Source organism: Tupaia chinensis, unplaced genomic scaffold (genome assembly GCF_000334495.1).
Source record: "Tupaia chinensis unplaced genomic scaffold, TupChi_1.0 Scaffold000117_2, whole genome shotgun sequence".
NCBI classification, from domain to species: Eukaryota; Metazoa; Chordata; class Mammalia; order Scandentia; family Tupaiidae; genus Tupaia; species Tupaia belangeri.
In genome coordinates, this window is record NW_006159583.1 from 3,348,963 (window position 1) to 3,369,647 (window position 20,685).

At 37.5% G+C, this 20,685-nt stretch overlaps 1 protein-coding gene across 1 annotated transcript in view; it reads left to right on the forward strand.

The window, feature by feature from the left end:
• Positions 1–19,972, forward strand: part of TMEM200A (transmembrane protein 200A) — an 86,466-nt gene extending 66,494 nt beyond the window's left edge. The window contains exon 2 of the mRNA XM_006144273.3: positions 17,022–19,972. Coding sequence (XP_006144335.2) covers positions 17,022–18,513 — 1,492 coding nt within the window. The 3' untranslated portion in view covers positions 18,514–19,972. The remainder of the gene's footprint in view (positions 1–17,021) is intronic.
• The last annotated feature ends 713 nt before the right edge of the window (positions 19,973–20,685 follow it).

The window sequence follows — 20,685 nt, forward strand, 5'->3', positions numbered from 1 at the left end:
CGGGCCACAGCTCATCAGGAAGCTGAGCTGGGCAGGAATCCTGTGGCTGTGGATGCATGCTCTGTGATAGTAATCCTCTGAACAGGCAGGACATCCTCCAAAGGAATCAGTTTCCATCTGTGGAGCAGTGTTGTAAGGTTACAGCACCTGAAGATCATTGATGAAATGGCAAGAAGGTAGACATACACAGTGAAGACTGAATCTGGGGGAAAGACATAAATCCACACCCTTTTTTTGGAGGCCAGAAGAAAACTGTGAATAAGTCAGAATAACCCAGGCACAGAGAAAGCTAATCAGTTGTGATAAAAGCTAAATACTTCTCATTTGCTTCATTTGCACAGCATGAGCATTAAACAGATTCTAGAGTATAAACTTCCTAAAGGCAGATACCATTTGTTCATTCATCCTTATGTTACCTTATACCCAATAAATACCCAAGAGAATAGAATGATTTTTCATGCTTCAAGAGTATGGTGTATCATCAGTAAGTCTTTTTTTTTTTCTCTGAACTTCCGCTTTAGTCTGGTTAATGATTTTAACCATCTCCGAATTTCTCTGAGCCTGCATTTTTTTTTTTTTTGCCTGAATGGATACATTACATTTGTATTGAAATTAGCAAGTGGGTCTAATTGTCCAAATATGTACCCAGTTGGTCTGCCTTATACCCTTATTTTTTAGCCTTCAGCATACTTTTTTCCCCCTCTATATCTACTTTGAGTTCCAAGTGGAAATGAAATAAAAACGGTACATGCAAAAGGTCAATTAATACAGTTATACATAAAGTGAGCATTGCGTATCACTGACAATTGCACTTTTTTTTTTTAAGAAAGGTTTTTGTGCACTCACCAGAGAGACAGAGAGATAGAAAGTGAGAAATCATCCTCCTAGGGGGATGGCCATGCTGCAATCCTTTCTCCTTCATTCTCCTCTCAGGATTTTGGGCATGCACATACACACATGCCCAGCATGAGTGTTAAGCCACCAGGTCCAGGACTCAAACCACAGTGAGCTACATGGGAGTTCAGTGATGTAGCCATTACACCATCTGCTGGTCCCTACAGTTCCACTCTTTAAGTCTGAGCACTCTTAACAGTTTGGTGTTACCTTACCTTAACGTTCATGTTCTAAAATCTCAAAAAATACAATATGAACATTTTTTACTTAGTACTATACATTAATTTTTTCAAATACTTGTATACTATTCCATTATACAGATGCAGCATGATTGATTTAATCAGTCTTCTGTTCCTGGGCATTTAAATTGTTTCCAAATGGTTGCCATTATTATAACACATACTGAATATCTTTGTGCATCCATTTATGAGTACTTATGCAGGTCTTTCTAAAGGCGGTACTTACCGAAGTGAACTTAACAGGGAGAGGTTACAAAAGGAATGAGCATTTCAATTTTGGACAATCATTCTCAAATTAACCTCAAAGAAAGTACCAATTTGTTCTGCAATTGTCAGCTTATTAGAGTTTATTTTCTTAGACTTCACAAATAATGGGCATTCTCAATCTTTCTTTTATTTTCATTTCTATCAATTAATGAAGTTACATTTTTGCTTTTGAAATTAGTTTGTATGTCTTTGATCATTCTTCTTTTCATTTATTACTTGGACATTTGCATTTTTTCTTCTGTGAATCGAATATTAATGTCTTTTGCCCACTTTTCTCTTAGGATGCTCTCTCTCACTGGAAACTACTAGTGAGCAAACCATTATAAAGTATAATATGTATTTAAAGCTAAAAATTTCTCAAGCATGGTCTAAAAATCCCTTACCCTTGTCAAAAGTGATAGTGTACAGCCATGTTCAAGGCCTGGTGGTTAAGGCAGATCCCACAGGCCAACTGCAGATGTTCCAGTACCAGATCAGGCAGCTTGAGAAACACACTAGGCAATGTGTGTGTGTGCCCCAAACTCCCAAAGGAAGGAGAGATGGAGGAGAAGGGATTGCAGTGTGTGACCACTTCCCATGAGGGGTGCTCTTTCCTCTCTCTTTCCAGTTCTCTGTGTCTGGAGAGCACATGTACCCTGTAGCTTACAAAAAAAAAAAAAAAAGAAGAAAGAAAAAAGAAAGAAAGAAAGAAAGAAAGAAAGAAAGAAAGAAAGAAGGAAAGAAGGAAGGAAGGAAGGAAAATGGTAACATACATGGATGGTGTTTTTATAAACATGGCTATATCCTCTGTTACTGTTATGTTAAGCTTCCTTTGAAATCATCTTTATTGCTACACATTCTTTTCAATATTTTTTATATTCCTGTATCGTATGCAGTTTATCATCCTTCTCAATTTTCCCCTTTCAGCTAATATATTTGGCATTTGGTTCAGTAATCCCAATAATCTGAAGAGATAAACTTCTGCTCTGTTTTTTAAAGAAGGGATGAAAAGAAATAAGGACGTTTTATAAAATACAAAGAAGTTGATATTTACTCCATCTATTTAGTGGCCATTAGTAATTCAGATTTTCTGCTCTTTCTCCTCTCTTCAGCATTTTATCTTCTACCTTTTCCTCCTTTTTTTTCCTTCTCTTTGGCCTTCCCCTCTCTTCTTTCACCTTCTGTCTTCCTCTCTAGTAGAGAGTTCTGTCTAGTCGCAAGTGTGAATCATTCATTTTGTCTCTTGGAATTCTAGGTAAAAACTCCAAATAGAACAAGCTCTGATTGATATTTCTGCTATGAAGAGACATTAAGTTCTTAGATTAATTTCAGGAATGAGGCAGGGTCATTCCAGTAGTTTATGTTTGCTCTGGAGGTATGAAGCAATCCAGTTAGTGAATAGAAATTGTAGATTTAAATTTAGAAGCAATAATATTATATCTAGATGATATAATTGTATTTCTACAACACCTAAGACAAGGAACTGAAAACTTGTTTCTTTTTAGTTGCCAGAGTATGTGTTTATTTGCTATAGAGAGACAAAGAAAGAGAAAGCACTCCCAAGTGGAGTGTAGTTATGGCACCATCCCTTCTCCTCCACTTCTCCATTCTCTTGGGATTTTAGGCATGCACATACACCTGCTTATTTTTATTTATTTATTTTTTAGTTTACAAAATACTTTTTCATTTTTATTTCTTTTGTACTATCAATCACTCTACATCACTTAATGTGTAAAGTGAACTCTCCCAACATGAATACACTTCACACCAGTCCAGTTGAGGATACTATACACGTTATCATCACCTGCCTGTTTTCCAAGCTACTGAGGCTGCTATTTGAACTATGGTCAGCCAGGTGGATCCAGCTACCTTAACTGCTGCTCTATGGGACTGGTCCTGAATTTCTTTTTTTTTTCCAAACAGTGAGCAAGCTTAGTAAAGTAACTTAGTACAAAATTAATGCACAAAGTCAGTAGTCATCCTACATTCAAATAATAGGCACTTGAAGATAAGAATGAGAGTAAAAGAAAACATGCCAATATACAATAAAAACTAAAAACAAAATACCCAGGAAATAAAAAGTAGCAAGAGTTAGAGTGGTGCACCAAAATGTGATACTCTGTGGGGCTGACTGATAGGGGAAGGTTCCAGGTTAGCATCCGGAAACCTCCCTGAGTACACCAGGCACACCCATGCCCATGATTCGGGGCCAGCAAAAGTTAAAGCTGGGGGAGGATTGTGGCATCGAAAAGAAGGTCCTTTTTCTCTAACTTTTTCTCACTCATAGAAGAAATAGACTTCAAAAGATAAAAATTATAATCTTAGATTGAAGAAGCTCTTTCTAATGATTCACATGAAGCCATTAATGAACATACTGATAAGGCTAAACACATAAAATCAAAATTTTCTATATGATTAAAGATATAACTAAAAATGTAGAAATATAAGTTAAACATATTTATCAAGTATATCACCATCAGAAACCTGATTTCTCTAATACATAAAGAACTGTATAAATCAATTTTAAAAACCAAATCAGAAAACGTTCTTCTCTGTTATCTAGAAATAGCAACAAGAAATCTAATACCACTTATCTCTGAGAGAGACTGGAGAGATTTCCTCTTCCCCTAATACCACTTATCTCTGAGAGAGACTGGAGAGATTTCCTCTTCCCTTGGTACTGCTGGGTTTTAACCATGAACATGAGGAGTATCTTAGTATGTTCAGGCTGCTGTAACAAAACTATCATAAACTGGGTGGCTTAAAAACAATGGAAATTTGGGCCAGCAGGTGTGATGTTTAAGGGCACTGGACTCCCACATGGTGTACCATGTTCGAATCCAGGAACTGCTGGCTTGCTTTCGCACTTTCTCTCTCGCTGTCTCGCTCTCACTCTCACACTGTCTCAATCTGGTCAAATTAAAATAAATAAGTAAATAAATAAAGTTAAATAAAATAATTCTTTTAAAAAATAGAGATTTGTTTTTTATAGTCTGGAAGCTGGGAAACCCATGATCAAGGCAGATCTGGTATCCCGTGAGGGCCTGCCTACTTTTCATAGATGCTGTGTTCTTCCACAGCATCTTACACAGATGGCAAGAGTGTTGAGAGAGCTATCTGAGGTCTCTTTCATCTAATTTTATTCGTGAAGGTTCCATCTAATAGCCTAATTGCCTTCCAAAGGTTCCACCTCCTAACATTACTCACTTTGGGAGCTAAAGATTCAGTATATGAATTTTGAGAAAACATACACATGCAGATCATAGCAGGTAGCTTCCAAATAGAAATAAATGAGAGAAAAAGAGACTGGCCAACAAAGACTTTAAAAAAAAAAAAAAAACAGTAAGTGAAGCAAATAGATTTTAAATGTAAAATCTGTTTTCTTCTATTCACTTTGCTGATAGTAACCTATAAAACTAACGTATACAGGTAGGAGAAGAAAAGGAAGAAGACAATAACATAAATAGTCGAACACACTGGCACTGCTTCTTTAATATATATACTTTTTCATATGTTTGCCATTGGGGTTTTATCAGTGGGATTTCTCTGAAAGATTGGTAAAATACGTCCCTTGTGTGCTAAAGGACATTTGTTGCCAGGCATAATAAATTCATTCTTTTCTAATAGAGGAAATTTACTTACCCATTTCTTTCATGAGAGAAAAAGACAGGGAGATTGTACTCCCAACAGGGTCTTAATTCCATGACCCACCCCCAGCCACAGCCAACTCTGAATTATGAACACACAGGGTATGTCTGATGTACTAAGAGAGGTATCCCAACATGAATCTGGAAACTTCTCACATGGGACAGCCTCTCAGAGTATTGTGTTTCTCTGCTGTGCCACTGTCTGGCCCAGTACAGCCATTCTCTATGTGAGTGTAGGAGTTTGCTGTCCCTGAAAAAGGTCCTTTCCTACCCCTTTCTACCTTGCATTAAGAGCAGGCCTGCTTAGATTGTACTTAGGGAAGAAAATGTAAAATTCTAGCAGAAGTGTTGTAATTTTAATTATTTTGTAGTGCTTTTAAAAATAACTAATAATTGAGCTACCATCAAATGGAGAACTTTGTAAGAATTGTAATGTACAGTGGATTTAAAAGATGGATGTAAAAGATGGCACAAAAGATGGCTTCTTGTTTGCCGAAGAGAGGAATGAAAGACCTTTGAAGGCCTTACAGTAATGACACAGCTGTGTTCCTGGCAAAACTGGAAGACATTTACAAGATATTTGATAGTAAATGGAGCAAATAGGCTGGAAACTACCTCTAGTTTTTCCTATTGTACTGTAGGAATGGCAACTGTGTTCAGGATTTTCTGGGCATTTAAAATTACTGGAAAGGGAATTCATATTTATTACCATCTCACTTTCCAATGCTGTCTTTAAAAATATGGTCACTATACCACGTATGTTTTCCTGCAAGAAAGGAACTCCATAAAAATTCCAATTTGTAATTTGAAGTACTTAAGCTCTTTATCTAGGAATATCACAGCGACTCTCCTGCATTTGGGTAAATTTGTGACTTCTTTAACCATAGCTTCTTTACACATCTCAAATCTCCTTCTGGTCAGGAAATGCCGGGAATGGGGAGTGTGATAGTCATTGTAAGAGCTTCTTCAGATTTAAAGAGTTGGAGGTAGAACAGGAAGCATATTTCTACATGGGGGGAAAAAGCTTCTGATTTCTTCTTTTCCTTTGGAAAATGTCTCCCACAGGGTCTTAGCAGGGTACTTTCTGTGCTCATTATGGATCGGTTATTTGGCCTGTTGGAGATGGCAGTGCTCTTTGGATTTCTGGCTTTTAGACCTTGGAGAGCAGTTGTTCCATGTCATTGTCGCACGGCTCATAATTGGATTGGGCCCATATTTTACAGCATGTCAGGTTGGCAGGTTTTGAAGGTATCACTAACAAAGAAGGTGTATAGATTTCCAAGTGTCTTCTTTATTCCTACCATTTTCTGCATGCCCAGGATGTACTAAAGTGACATTTTATATTTACTGATTTGAGTAGTATTATGCTAATTACCTACACATTCTGCATTTCCATTTGATTCCAGCATCCATATGAATGTAGAACTATACTGAATAGTAAGAAACGATTTTCTCCAAGGTCGACCAGTAAAGACCTTCAAAATGTGCACAGAATCACAGCTCAAACTCCTTGCCATAAAAGTAACATTTCGCAAATTTTCATGTTATACCATCCCTATGGCATCTTCCTCAGTCCCCAGATTCTTCTTCATTTTCAACCTGTTTTATGCCCAATGTCCCACAGAAACAGAATGGTGCCTGCAGAATTTATCAGATTATTCACACATTTGAGCCAATTGCATCATTAAGAGACCTAAAAACATCAGATGAACTGGTTTGAATTTTCTTACCTTGTTTTTATTATTGCTGTTATGTTTGTAACCAGACAAGATTCCAAATCTAAGAAAATAGATTAATTTAAAAGAAAAGTGTGCTTTATTCTTTCTTTAATATATCTCTCAATTATCTCTCTTATGTAAACTCAAGTTTTCTTTGCAACTACCAAAGTATTAATGCTTCTGCCACAAAAAATACAGATTTAATTTATTATATTGGTTGTCAGAAAAGTCATGCATTTGACTCATTTTTGGATAGAAAAATATATCATGACTTTTCCAGTGACCCAATAGTTAGGTTTTGTCCTCTTTGTTTACTGGGGGATGGGGGTTAGGAGAAAGGGAAAGCAGGAAAAAGAGATAGTCCTTTTTGACAGCATTTCACTATGTTGTAATCTTTCATTTCACTATGTTGTAATCTTTCTGCCCCAGCCTCCCAATTAGCTAGGATCACAGACACATGCAGTAACATCCAGCATGTTCAGACTGGCCTAGGAACAGAACTCAGATCTCCCTTACGGCTTCCAGCTTTCCAAGCCTACTTGGGCATCACTGTCATTGAACCTTCATTCATAAGGTTTTTCTTTCTGACTCTTAAGTCCCAGTACAAATTTATAGTCATAAATACTTGTCCACATACAATGAGCTTTTTAATTATTTAACTTAATATTTTAAAATATATTTCTGATTTGCTCAATGAAGAATTAATAATAGCTATTGTTTATTGAGAATTTATTATAATAAATACTACAGTAAACATTACATGTATAAAGGTTCTTCAAAAATTTCATTGAAATATAGAATTAATGAGTTAATTTTGGTGCCAAACATAAAAAGTTGAAATCCATGCATAGTTTTTTTAATATAATATGCACTTTCATGATCTTTTCTCTCTTTCTTTTCCCCCAGAGAGCATGCATGCTCACCAGAGACACAGAGAGAGGGAAAGAAAACATCCCCCAATGGGGCATGGTAACATCACAATCCTTTCTCTTCCATTTCTCCATCCTGTTGGGATTTTAAATATACACACACACATGCCTGATATATTTTCAAGCCACAGGGTCCAAGATTCAAACCATGCAGTCAACCTTTTGGGATCTAGCTCCCTTAACCATTAGGCCACAGTACTGGCTCTCTGAAGACCCCTTGTATATTACTTCATTTTTTGCACATGAAGAAATGAAAGCTCCAAGAGGTTGGTTAACATACAAGTATGGTTATTAAGTAGCGTATTGGGATTTGAGCCTCCCAGACCCACTGCATCCAATGTACTATATATTAACTATATATAGTACACTATATATAGTACACTATATAGTGTAGAAAAACTATATAGTGCATATTAAAGAAAGCTTTTTAAAATTTTAATTGCCAAAGGGCATGTGTACCAGCTAGGCAGGTTAAGGGATGTGAAAGCATGGTATACCATAATCCTTTCTACTCAGTTTCTCCCTCCTTTCATAATTTTGCTAGGCACACACATACACTCATGTGCCTTGCATGTTTTTCAAGCCTCTGTGTTCAGAACTTTACTGTAGGATCAGCCATGTGGGATCCAGCTGCCTTAACCACTGTGCCAAGGACTGGCCCTAAAGAAGGCCTTTGCCATTTCACAAATGGAGGAACTAAAATAATAAAAGTTTAAAACAATTTGTCCAAGGTGCATATTGATTTTCATGTGATGATGAAAAGACACAGAGCCCTGTCTCTCTGATTCTAATATCTACTTGGTAAAACCATTATGTTACACATTAAAATTATTCTTATTTTTTAAACTTCATATGATTGAACTGTTAGGCACTCATAGGAATTTTCTCTTTCAACTCTGGTAAGTATATAGATTAAAATCCTGTTCTAGACTTAATTACTGTAGTGCTGGCTACTAAGATGCTGTGCTCTGCAGGTTAGGACCACATGGGAGGTCTGGGTGTGATTACCAGTCCAACCTAAAGGCTATAGTGGTGTATTCCTATAATCTCAGTGCTTCATGGAGCTTGAGGCAGGAGAGTCACAAGCTCAAGACTGGCCTGGGCAACATAGTGAGACCCTATCTGGAAGAACCAGGTGTAGTGTCTCCTGCCTATGGTCCCAGCTTCTTAGGAGGCTGAGGCAGGGGAATCAATGCACGGTGAGACACTGTCTTTAAAAAAAAATCTTATTCTAAAAGTTTAAAATATCTCTACTGGGAAGAAAGTCTTAAAACTGTTATAGCTTAAACAGAAAATATTCCCATCTGTTAGCATTTATAGATACCACGTGGGGATTTATATAATGTTTTTGTTTGATCCTAAAGGCATAGATTAATTTTTACTTCCTTTAATGTATAGTCTCACATTCTGGTGAATTTTAAACTGTTAGATAAAGATAAAAATTCAAACATATAAATAAGGTAGTATCAAATATATTTGAAGTAATAGGCACACTTCAGCTGGGAAGATGCTGAAAACTCATAGGGTAAGGGCCCTTGTGAAATAATCAAGCACAAGACTGAATTAGAATCTGTCTGCATGGTGAACTCCTACTGATGCACCAAACAGACATAACTGTGCCTCTTCTTAGAAACTTTGATGAGTTTCTGCAGATAATGTGGAAAAGCAAACTCCATCAGAGCAGTCCATTTAATTATTTCAAAAAGGAATTATTTACTTAATTTTATTTCTTCTTATTTTTAAAATTTGCTATGGGACATGTGTACTCACTAGAGAGAGAGGGAGAGGGAGAGAGGAAGCAAGAGCAAGCTACCAGGTCAGGTCGGCCATGTGAACGTCCATCACCTTCACCACTGTGCCACCTGTTGGTTCCAGTTCATTTTGTTTTAAAGGTTTATTTTGATTGCTTTTCTACTGGACTCAGTACTCCTTTAAATCATAGACAAAGTTTTATTAACTTTGTGTCCTAATGCCTACCACATTTCAATCATATTTAAGCACTTATCAAATCAGTTCACAACTAACAGACACTCACTAAGCATTTATTATATTCAGGACATTGTGCCAGGTCCTGGATTAACATGGAAAACATACAAAGAACATATTTCATAGAGTCAAGAATTAACGCTGGCCTAGGAATCTGAAGCCTTGAATTTCAATCCTGTTCTTTCTGCTAGTTCAATGTTTGAGCTTAGACAACATTCCTGGTTCTTTGTTGGCTAAAGGGGAAGTCTGGATTCAAAGAGCTCTTAAGCCATCAACTCTGTAAGTCTCTTTAATTATCATTATGCCAGATGTAAGTATGCAAATGCATCTAGAGCCATGTTCAATGTATTGTAGGCTTACAATGTAGTTAGAATAGTAGGTCAGTGGGGTCATATGTGAACTTAAATGTACAGGAATAAACCTTCATGTGAATGAGAATACTAAAATTTGGTATGAATTAGTGCCATGAAAACGGAATTGCAGAATGCAGTAAAGTTTATAAAAAAGATAAAGGAAAGTAACAAAAAGGCTTTTAAAATGATTGTCAGAGCAAGAATAATAAAAGATAGGCCTGAGGATTAAAATGAATGATGTATGATGTAGTGTTATACATTGATACACAAGGAAGAAATCTCCTCAATTAAGTAGAAAGAACTCTCAGTTGAAAAGGATAAAATAAACATGGTTCAGAGGGAAGTGACCCCAAGGTAGGCAAGTAGACAGTATCAGAGTGCTTGAATGAGTACGAGAGTTTCTATTCTCTCTGTAGTGAGAAAGGTGATGAATGGTTTTGAATTGCTACAGATGATCTCTGAGATCTGTGATGAATCTCAGACTCATGGAGGAGGGCAAAGACCTAGAAATAGCCCATCAGTGCCTGGTTTTCACAGTAAGAAAGAGGTATGTCTCGCACATTGTAAGCTGGTAATTTTGATACCTGTTGCTAGCAGAATTTGTGAGCTGGTTTATGGGTTCTGGGAATGAACAAAAAAGGATGATCAACATATAGTGAAAAGTATATCCAAACAACTTTATTTCCATTTTTGGTTAGCAACAGAAGCAGAATATATGCATATCAGTCTTTCAACAAAATCATGGTATCTTTTTGGATAATATAGAAACATTAAATGTGGCTGACTGTGTAGTTAGGTTTATATATAACTAGTTGAGTGACTTCATCAGAGAGATGGTTATCGTGGTATTCTGAGGACAAGGAACATATATAAAGCCCTATATCTACCTCTATACCAAGTATCTGTTTTCATGAATTTCATGAGTGAATATCTAAACACATTAGTAACATCCACCTAGGGTCTTTAGTTGAATACTACAGGGCTTTGCTCTATGCTATTTCAATTTTTAAAAATTTGGTGAAGCTTCGGAAGTCAAGTTTACAATATTTGCAGTTGAACACAAGCTAGAAGAAACAGCACAGTTTGGAAGACAGATTCAAGATCCAGATACTGGTATGTGAAAACTTCATGCCCAAGTTAACAAAATGAAACTCAGTGCAGTAAGTTTTCAGTCAGGCCTTTGAGGAAATGGGTCTCTGTCTTGCCCTGCCAGGAATGGTGGAGAGTGAAGAGGAGGAGAGTGGAGGTACATTGTGGTCTCTCCTGAATTTGCACCTTTATATACTGAAGGTGATCTAGACAAGAGCATGAGGCCGGCTCTTCCCTCGAGGTCAGTTCCTCAACCTTAGAAATGCCCTGTGGCCTATCTCAGATGGTCATCATGATCTGAGAAATGAAAGTTGCTTGTCCATAGTCATAATCTTAGAGACAGAGCACCGTTCTCCAGGATCTGGTGTTATGATGGGAAGAGAAACCAGAATTAAAAATTAAGACGGGGAAAAATAAATTCAAGTGAAAGCAAATCCCCAACTCAAATTCTTTAAGAACAGAAGCCCTGAAGTGCACCCACTTTTTCCTAGGCTGTGTGACCTTCAGCAAGTTACCCAAACTTTCTGAGTCTATATTCTCATTTGCAAAATAGAGACCATAATTACTGTACCCACCTCCGAGATTGTTACTATTACATGTTTTTATACCCGAAGCACTTAGAGCAATGCTTGACAGTATGGGTTAGTTGTTATTACTATTGTTGTTATCATTAAAACAGAAGAATGTAGCAATTTATTATAAGGAGACTAATTAACAAGGTTTCTACAGCCAGCATGCCACAAAAAATACCAACCCCCTAAAAAAATGTAGTAAAAACAGAATGGAGAAGATGTGTCTATGCTGCATAAATAAGAGAGTGACGTAGGCTCTTTCTGCAATCACTGAATACTACAGACCAGCTGGCATTATAGTTGGGAATAGGAAGCTTATGGCTTCACTCATTGTAGATATTCTGGTTTCACTAGGCTTCTTATTGTGAAGCAACTGACATTAGCATCCTATACTGTTCCTCAGTACCAGTCCCTCACTGGGCCATCATCTCCCAGTTGGATTTAATTTCCCTAAAATTGTGACAAAAGTATTTGTGTCTTAGTCCAACTCTCTGCCCATGGGTGTAAAATGCAAGCATTTCTGAATGGTATTTGGCACTTCCCAGGACCTAGCCCTTCCCTTTTCCCTTTGACATTCCTCACCTGGATTGTGTCTGCAGTGCTGAGCTATGCGTAAGGGCAGGCCAGCTTCCTGGCCTCCAGCCTGCTTTCTTCCTCTTGGTCCTACCTGACATACCTTTATGTTTGACTGTGACAAGTGAGAAAATGCTATTTCCTGCATGAAGCTTGTTGGAAAGGTCCTCCTTAATTGAAACCTGCATTCTAGGAGTTACCTCATTCTGTTTTATGGAGATATATGAGCTCCTTCATCAGGTTTCAAGCTCTTTGAAGCAGTGACTGAATTTGCTCACCTTTGCTTTCCCCTCAGGGTCCAATTTGGGTCCCTGAGTCATAACAGGCACATGTAGTGTTGAGTTGCTTGAATTGAATTAAAAGAGAGCACTGGTACCTAAACAGAGTTAGTCCTTAAGAGTCCTGGTACCCAGGATAGACTGGCTAAAGAAAGATGTGATTTCTTGCCCCCACCTCAATAAATACACGTATGCATCCCATTCTTCATTTCTGAACTACTTCAGAAGGTTTTTTTTTTTTTTTATCCTCTTACTTTCTATTAATTTTCTTTTTTCTTTCCTTTCCTTTAGTTTTTCTTTCTTTTGCTAGAGGGTACATGTGCCCACCAAAAAGAGACAGAGACACAGAGAGAGAGGGAGAGGGAAAAATACCCCTTCCCTATAGGAAACTGTTGTGCCACAATCCTTTACCTCTGTCTCTCTCTCTCCTTTGGGATTTTGAGTATCCATACACATGATCAGTGTGTTTCTCAAGCCAGCAGGTCTGGGACTTGAACCGCACAGTTAGTCCTGTGAGATATGACTGCCTTAACCAATAGGCCACAAAACTGGCCCTTTCATAAATTTCCACACCATTCACCTACCATTGATTTTACTTCTCACCTGTTCTGACCTGCTTACTTTGCTAACACTGAAGCTATCTTTATCCCTTTTTTCCACTTTCTGTTCTCTTATGTTCTTCTTAAAATGTATTTTTTTTTCTTTCCCAGCCCCCTTTCCTCTATCAGCTTCAGCAATAGAAAATGCAGCACCAGGGCTCAGAGAGTGGCACAGCAGTAACACAAATGGATCCACATGGGGATATCCCCAATTTATGTCCTGGGGCCTCCTTCTACACATGGATATACACACCCTTGTGTCTGTGATAGGGGCTGGCTGAGGCTGGGGGCAGATCATGGTATGAAGACCCAGTTAGGGATGCTTGTTTGTCACTTTTTTCTCTCTCTGTCTCTTTTCCTCTTATAAAAGAAAAAATAAACTTCAAAAGAAATTTATTAAAAATTTTAATTTTTAAAAGATTTTTTTTATTAAAAAAAAAAGAAGAAAAAGAAGAGCCAGAGTCAGTCCTATAGTTAATTGTTGTGTGGAGGGAACTGGATACCACATGGCCAACTGCAATTCAAATTGTCTCCTTGATGGCTTGAAAAATGTGCCAGAAATGTCTGACTAGAATCCTGACAGGAAGGAGAGATGGGGGAAAGGGATTGCAGTGTGACCAAGCCCCATCAGGGAGTACTATTTCTCTTTTTGTCCCTCTTCCTCTCTCTCTGGAATGCTCATGTACCTTCTGATAAAAAAAAAGGAAAAAAGAAAAAAAAAAGAAAAGAAAGAGAGAAAGAAAGAAAAATAAAGGAAAAGAAAATGGCAGTGCAATTTTATACAAAGTCCGGGATGACCAGAAATCTGTACAGGATGCAGTTCACTGTGGCTGCTTTTAAACCAATGAAAAGCTTTTGGCCTTGTTTTCGTTCTATTCAGAAGGATTTCCGACTAAATCCTTAGCCTGCCATATGGGAATAACTGGGTTAGAGGGCGTCTATCTAATCTGAAACATTTTCAAACATTTGGGACTGTTTTTGGTTCAAGAAAACATAGATTAACATTAAACTTTGTTTTAGCCAAGGTCTGAGAGAGGTTCTAAGCTATACCATGTACACTTGATAAATTTCAGAGACCAGAACTAAGGGTTACACTTTAGTTTGTTCTTCCAACATTGAACTATTTTAATCCTAGTTATAATTCCACTGAAGGCTGGGTTTACTCACCAGCTTGCTTAAACTGCAGATACCATCTACAACCCTGTTATTTAAAAACAATTCAGAAATCATAAATAGAAATTCAGAAGGAGAACTTGATTTTACAAGATGTTGATTCCCTGATGAAATTGTCTAAGAGATTTGCCAAAGACGTTATGCGTCTTAAAATACCCTCTTTTCCTACCAGCCTGGTATGGCAACTTCAGAACTACTTATTAAAAATTAAGACACATATTTTACCAGTTCAACAGTGCATTGCCTTTTGTTTGTTTGCATTTTTAACTAGAAAAGTTAGTATAGTATTGCAATGATCATCCAGAAAATCCCAGGAAAAGAATGACTCTTTTATTCGGCATTTTAGCAAATATACCATGAACACTGGCTATGTCCAAGATACTTCAACAATGGGCCAGCAGGTGGCATGGTGGTTAAGGTGATGGACTCCCACATGGCCAGCTGCATTTGAGACCCAGAGCCAGTGGCTTGAAAATCACTCCAGGCATGTGTGTGTGCATGCCCAAAATACCAGAAGAATGGAGAACGGATTGCAGTTTAGCCATCGCCCCATGGGGTGATTTCTTACTTTCCCCCTCTCTGTTTCTCTCTTTAATAAGTGCATGCACTTTATGGCAAAAACTTAAAAAAAAAAACGAAAACAAACGATACTTCAGCAAATGTTCTTTCTTTTTTCTTTTCTTTTCTTTTCTTTTCTTTTTTTTTTTAAGAGGTTTTTGCTATAGGGCGCGTGCACTCACCAGAAAGACATAGAGACAGAAAGCGAGAGAGAAATCACCCTCCAGGGGGCATGGCCACGCCACAGTTCCTTCTCTCCCAGTCTCCTTTTGGGATCTTGGGCACGCACGCACACGTGCCCGGCGTGAGTTCAAGCCACCGGGTCCAGGACACAAACCTCAGTCGACTGCATGGGAGTCCAGCGACATAGTCATTATGCTAACTGCTGGTCCCTAGCAAATGTTTTTGATAAGGAAAATATGAATTAAATTTGATGTTTGACCACAAGAAGTAGAAGAAGTAAGACATTTTAATAAGGTTAATGCCATAGAAAACTTGCTAAAATGCTCTGAAGAATGAGCGTTCACATGGAATAGGGTGAGTCAGAGAAGGCTTTATAAAGGAAGTAGAGTATGAGCTTTGATAACTAGTCAGAGGTCGGTATATGAAGACTGGAAGCGGACTGGGGACAGATGTCTGGACAGCTGAAACATTCTTAACAAAGTCTCAGAAACAGAGGACCAGATAGTGGTGCAGAGAAAATGTGATGTTCTGCAAGGCAGTCCCCACATGGGAAGGTTCCGTTTAAGATTAGAAATCTCCTTGAGTACACCAGGCCCATGCTTACCCATGATCTGGGCTAGTTGAAGGCCAGGAGTGGATCATGGCAGTAGCCCTTATCAAGGGTGATGTCTCCTTTTTTTATTCTTTTTCTCTCTTGTGCACATGCATGCACTCATGGGAGAAATAAACTTTCAAAAAGTCTCAGAAACACTACAGTGTGGAGTATAAATGAGAAATGGAGACTATTAGTTGGGTTTAATTTTATGCAAATTAAAGGGAATGGTTAGAGATAAAGTTAAACTCAGTAGGTCCGGAATCTCTGATTAAACTTTGGCCGGTGGTGGGAAATATTTTATCCATTATTCTGCTCTTTTGACAACTTCAGAACTGTGTTTTAGGATAATTAATCTGCCATCTGCATGTAAGCAATGTTGTAAAGGAAGAGAAAATGAAGTTAGGAATTATAATAACTAGTTGAGATATTATTATAATGGCCTTACAAAAAATAATAAGAGTCATGCTAGGCTGGAGAAAGAATGATTGAAACAGAGGGGTGGAATTGAGAGACATGGTCTAGTGAAAATTTCTATGGTTTAGAACCTGAGAATATGAGAGGAAGAAGAGAGGTAACGAAAGGGCCAAGAACAGATCCTGTTTCACAAGTTAAACAAATCAAGTAACTCAGCTGTGTGTGGTGGGAGGTGAGGGCAGCTTTGCAGGTGGTGTGTGTACATGCAGTTCCCAATGAGCAATTGAAAATGTGAAATTGAAACTCAGGATATGAGTTGAAATATAAACTTGGGACTTACGTAAAGGAAGAGGTAGAAGACATATGAGTGGACATGAGTACAAATGGAGAGGAAAGAAGATAATAGGCCAACGACCGGACTCAAAAGGAAAGGTGGTCTACCTATAGGTGAGAGAACAAGAGTCAAAACGAAGTATGAGTCTGGGGCTTGTTTTTGGCTCATTATATTAAGTAGTCTAGATTTTCGCACTTTCTTTAAATAACACACATAATGATGGGCATGTGTGCATGTATGTGTGAGAGAGTCTGGTGATCAAGGACTTGTTTTATATAAGTGATAAAATTATTTAGCTAAAATATATGTTGTGCTCACGTTTCATCAATAATAGAAACAATCAGTCAGAAAAGGAAATCTGCAGAATTTTACCCTCACGTTTCATCAATAATAGAAACAATCAGTCGGAAAAGGAAATCTGGTGAATTTTACCTTAGCCAATAAATAAAGCTTCTGCCAAAACTAAGTTAACTAAATTAGATATTTTTCTAGCCCATTTCATCATATAAAACAGCAACAGAAATTTCATATGAGCAGTTGCTGAATTGCGTTGGTTGTTGAATTGCATTGATGAACATACCCCAGGAACATATTTATATTTAGATAATTTACTTTTTCCTTTATTTATTTTTTTATTCCAGAATAAAAGACCAAGCTATGATCGCAACTGGTGGAGTGATCACAGGCCTGGCTGCCTTGAAAAGGCAGGACTCTGCCAGATCCCAGCATCATGTCAACCTCAGTCCATCACCGACTGCCCAAGAGAAGAAGCCAGTCAGGCGACGGCCCCAGGCTGACGTCGTGGTTGTTCGTGGCAAAATCAGGCTATATTCCCCGTCCGGATTTTTCCTCATTTTAGGAGTGCTTATCTCCATTATAGGAATTGCAATGGCTGTCCTTGGATATTGGCCCCAAAAAGAACATTTTATCGATGCCGAAACAACATTATCAACGAATGAAACTCGGGTCATTCGGAACCAAGGCGGTGTGGTGGTTCGTTTCTTTGAGCAGCATTTACATTCTGATAAAATGAAAATGCTTGGCCCTTTCACCATGGGGATTGGCATTTTCATTTTTATTTGTGCTAATGCCATTCTTCATGAAAATCGTGACAAAGAAACCAAAATCATCCACATGAGGGATATCTATTCCACAGTCATTGACATTCACACACTAAGGATCAAGGAGCAAAAACATCTGAATGGCACTTACACGGGTTTGATGGGAGAGGCAGAAGTGAAACAGAATGGGAGCTCCTGTGCCTCTAGGTTGGCAGCAAACACGATCGCCTCTTTCTCAGGCTTTCGGAGCAGTTTTCGAATGGACAGCTCTGTGGAGGAGGATGAACTTATGCTCAATGAAAATAAGAGTTTTGGGCATCTTATGCCCCCTTTGCTCTCTGACAGCTCTGTCTCTGTCTTTGGTCTCTATCCACCTCCTTCTAAGACAACTGATGAGAAAACCAGCAGCTCTAAGAAATGTGAAACCAAGTCCATTGTGTCATCATCCATCAGTGCTTTTACACTGCCTGTGATCAAGCTTAATAATTGTGTGATTGATGAGCCCAGTATAGATAACATCACGGAGGATGCCGATAATCTCAAAAGCAGGTCAAGGAATTTGTCAATGGATTCCCTTGTCATCCCTTTGCCCACCACTAGTGAATCTTTCCAGCCAGTCAGCCTGGGACTCCCAAGGAATAATTCCATTGGGGAGTCATTGTCAAGTCAGTTCAAGTCCTCTGTGGCCCTGGGACCTGGGGCTGGACAGCTGTTGTCTCCTGGCGCTGCTAGAAGACAGTTTGGGTCCAATACATCCTTGCATTTGCTCTCATCACACTCAAAATCCTTAGACTTAGACCGAAGAACCTCCACCCTGACTGTTCAGGCAGAACAACGGAAGCATCCCAGCTGGCCTCGGTTGGATCGAAGCAACAGCAAGGGGTATATGAAACTAGAGAACAAAGAGGACCCAATGGATAGGTTGCTTGTGCCCCAAGCTACAATCAAAAAAGACTTTACCAATAAGGAAAAGCTTCTTATGATTTCAAGATCTCATAATAACTTGAGTTTTGAACATGATGAGTTTTTGAGTAACAACCTAAAGCGGGGAACTTCCGAAACAAGGTTTTAATGTTTCAAATATGTCGTTTTACAAGGGTATATATTTTAAAACTATTTTCACTGGTGTGTCCTTCTTAAAGTATTGGTTGTAACCCTTTTTAATCAAATAATTCTTAGTGTATTAGAACTGGCTGCTTAACTCTGTAAAAGAGATGGTTGTGTGTTTAAGTGTCTTATGACTGCGATGCTCTATATTATCACATAAGACTTTTTTTCCATCCCTTTGAAAGCATGATTTTTAATTAATCTGAATACAGAATGATTTGTTTTAAAATTAAAACTCCTTTTCTTTACTTTGAAGTTCTTCCCTAGCTTGTCATATTCATAAAATGAAGTGTGGGAAACATAAGGTACCAAAGTGTAGACTAGCAGTACCAAATTCAGGCCCAGCACTCTAAGCAGATATATATATATATATATGCATAAATGAGTGTGAGTGCAAATCTTAGGATGATTTTCTGAATACTTGCTTTTATATAGGATTGGTTAAATTGTTTAAAGGGAAAGAATCTAGTTTATGTGTGAGCTAAAATACTATGAATTGGTTTAGTTCTGTGTGAGCTCAATAATATGAATCTTATTCTGAGCTCTAGGTAGGTAGGTAGGTAGGTAGGTAGGGTTTTTTCCAATATCAGTTCTGTTTTAGTGATGTTTTCTAAAGAGATCATATTCAAGAGCCATGACTGAAAATCCCAGATATACTTAGGGATAAATATCAAAATGTTTTCGCTGTAACTTTAGATATTTAGAATCAAAATTTCTTTGCAAACTGCCTTGAAAATTGAGTGAATCAATATAGTTTGTAGCAGTGCTATCTTGAAATAACCATGTACATGAAGAAAATGAGTGATGAATGAAGATACTTTATATGCTAATTAATGCTTAATAGTCTCAGTACCTTTTTCTAGCCATCACCATCCAATATATACTCATTCCCAAATCTTTAGTGCCCCCCAATACCTTTTAAGGTTCTTTTATTTGAAAAATATCAGCTAATCTTGATTTTTTTTTTTAAATCTTTGTGTACACTAGCTTGGTGGTTCAAGAAAATTCAATCCTTGATAAATTGCCTTGAAATTTATCTTGTGCTGGAAAGCCTTATGATAACTCCAAAGACTTTCTTATGGTCTACTACATTTTTAAGGTTGTGGTTCTCAGTTGTTGGAGATAATAAAAATAAAAATGGGTGTTTCCATCAGAGAATTTTCATGTGTACCATTTGAGGTAACATAATTTTAAGAATTGTTTAGTGGAATACTCAGGAAATTTTACAGGTTTTCTCCAATGCCTAAACATTTCTGAACATCAGTATTGCAGTTGCTGTGGAAGAGGAGGAAGGTGTGTGTGTGGCTACTGCACAATAGTTGCATAATGAGCTTCTCTCAATGGAAGCAGTGTGACTTGTTAGAACATCAAGCCTGTGTACTGTAATAGAGTGGGCTCAATATTTTACTATAAAACATTTAATAAACTCCCATTCTTAATAGAGATGTGTGTTGTTTTACTTTTGCTATTATTGTGAAAATAAAGTGTACATTTCTGTGTTCCTATTTTTTTAAACTTTCAGAAACATTCTACTGAGAGCATTTGATAGCCTAATACATTTACTGGGTCCCTTAGATTTTTAACTCTACTTCTATTAGGTGAAAGAGCTAGGTCCACCCATCTATTTGATTAGGCTATTTTTGTATTTTGTTATTTTGGGATCATTCTCACTTAAAATTTCATTGACTCTCAGGAAAATAACCAAGTACACCATTCAGCAGATGTCATTGGCAAGCCCAGATTTGAAAACAACGGCTCCGAACACCCCTGATGTGCAGATGACTAAACCCATATAATTTGCTCAGTTCACCCCTGTAAGAGCTCTACAGATTTGAAAGAGATTAAGCAGTATGGGTTTTGGAGGATCCAAATAAAGGAACTACAGGTTTAAGGTAGTAGTTCCTATTTCAACCTTCTCTTCATCAAAAAGCTCTAGATTTTTAAATTATTATTTACCATGCAAATCCATTTTATTAAATAATAAATAAATTTTATTTTAAATAAAAGGCACATAGTGTTAATTAAAATTGAAGAAAAAGTCTGCAAAAATGATGTTACAATATTTTAATTTTTAATAAAAATATTATTTTATTTTTATTTATTTATTTTTAAGAGATTTTTGCAATAAGGCACATGC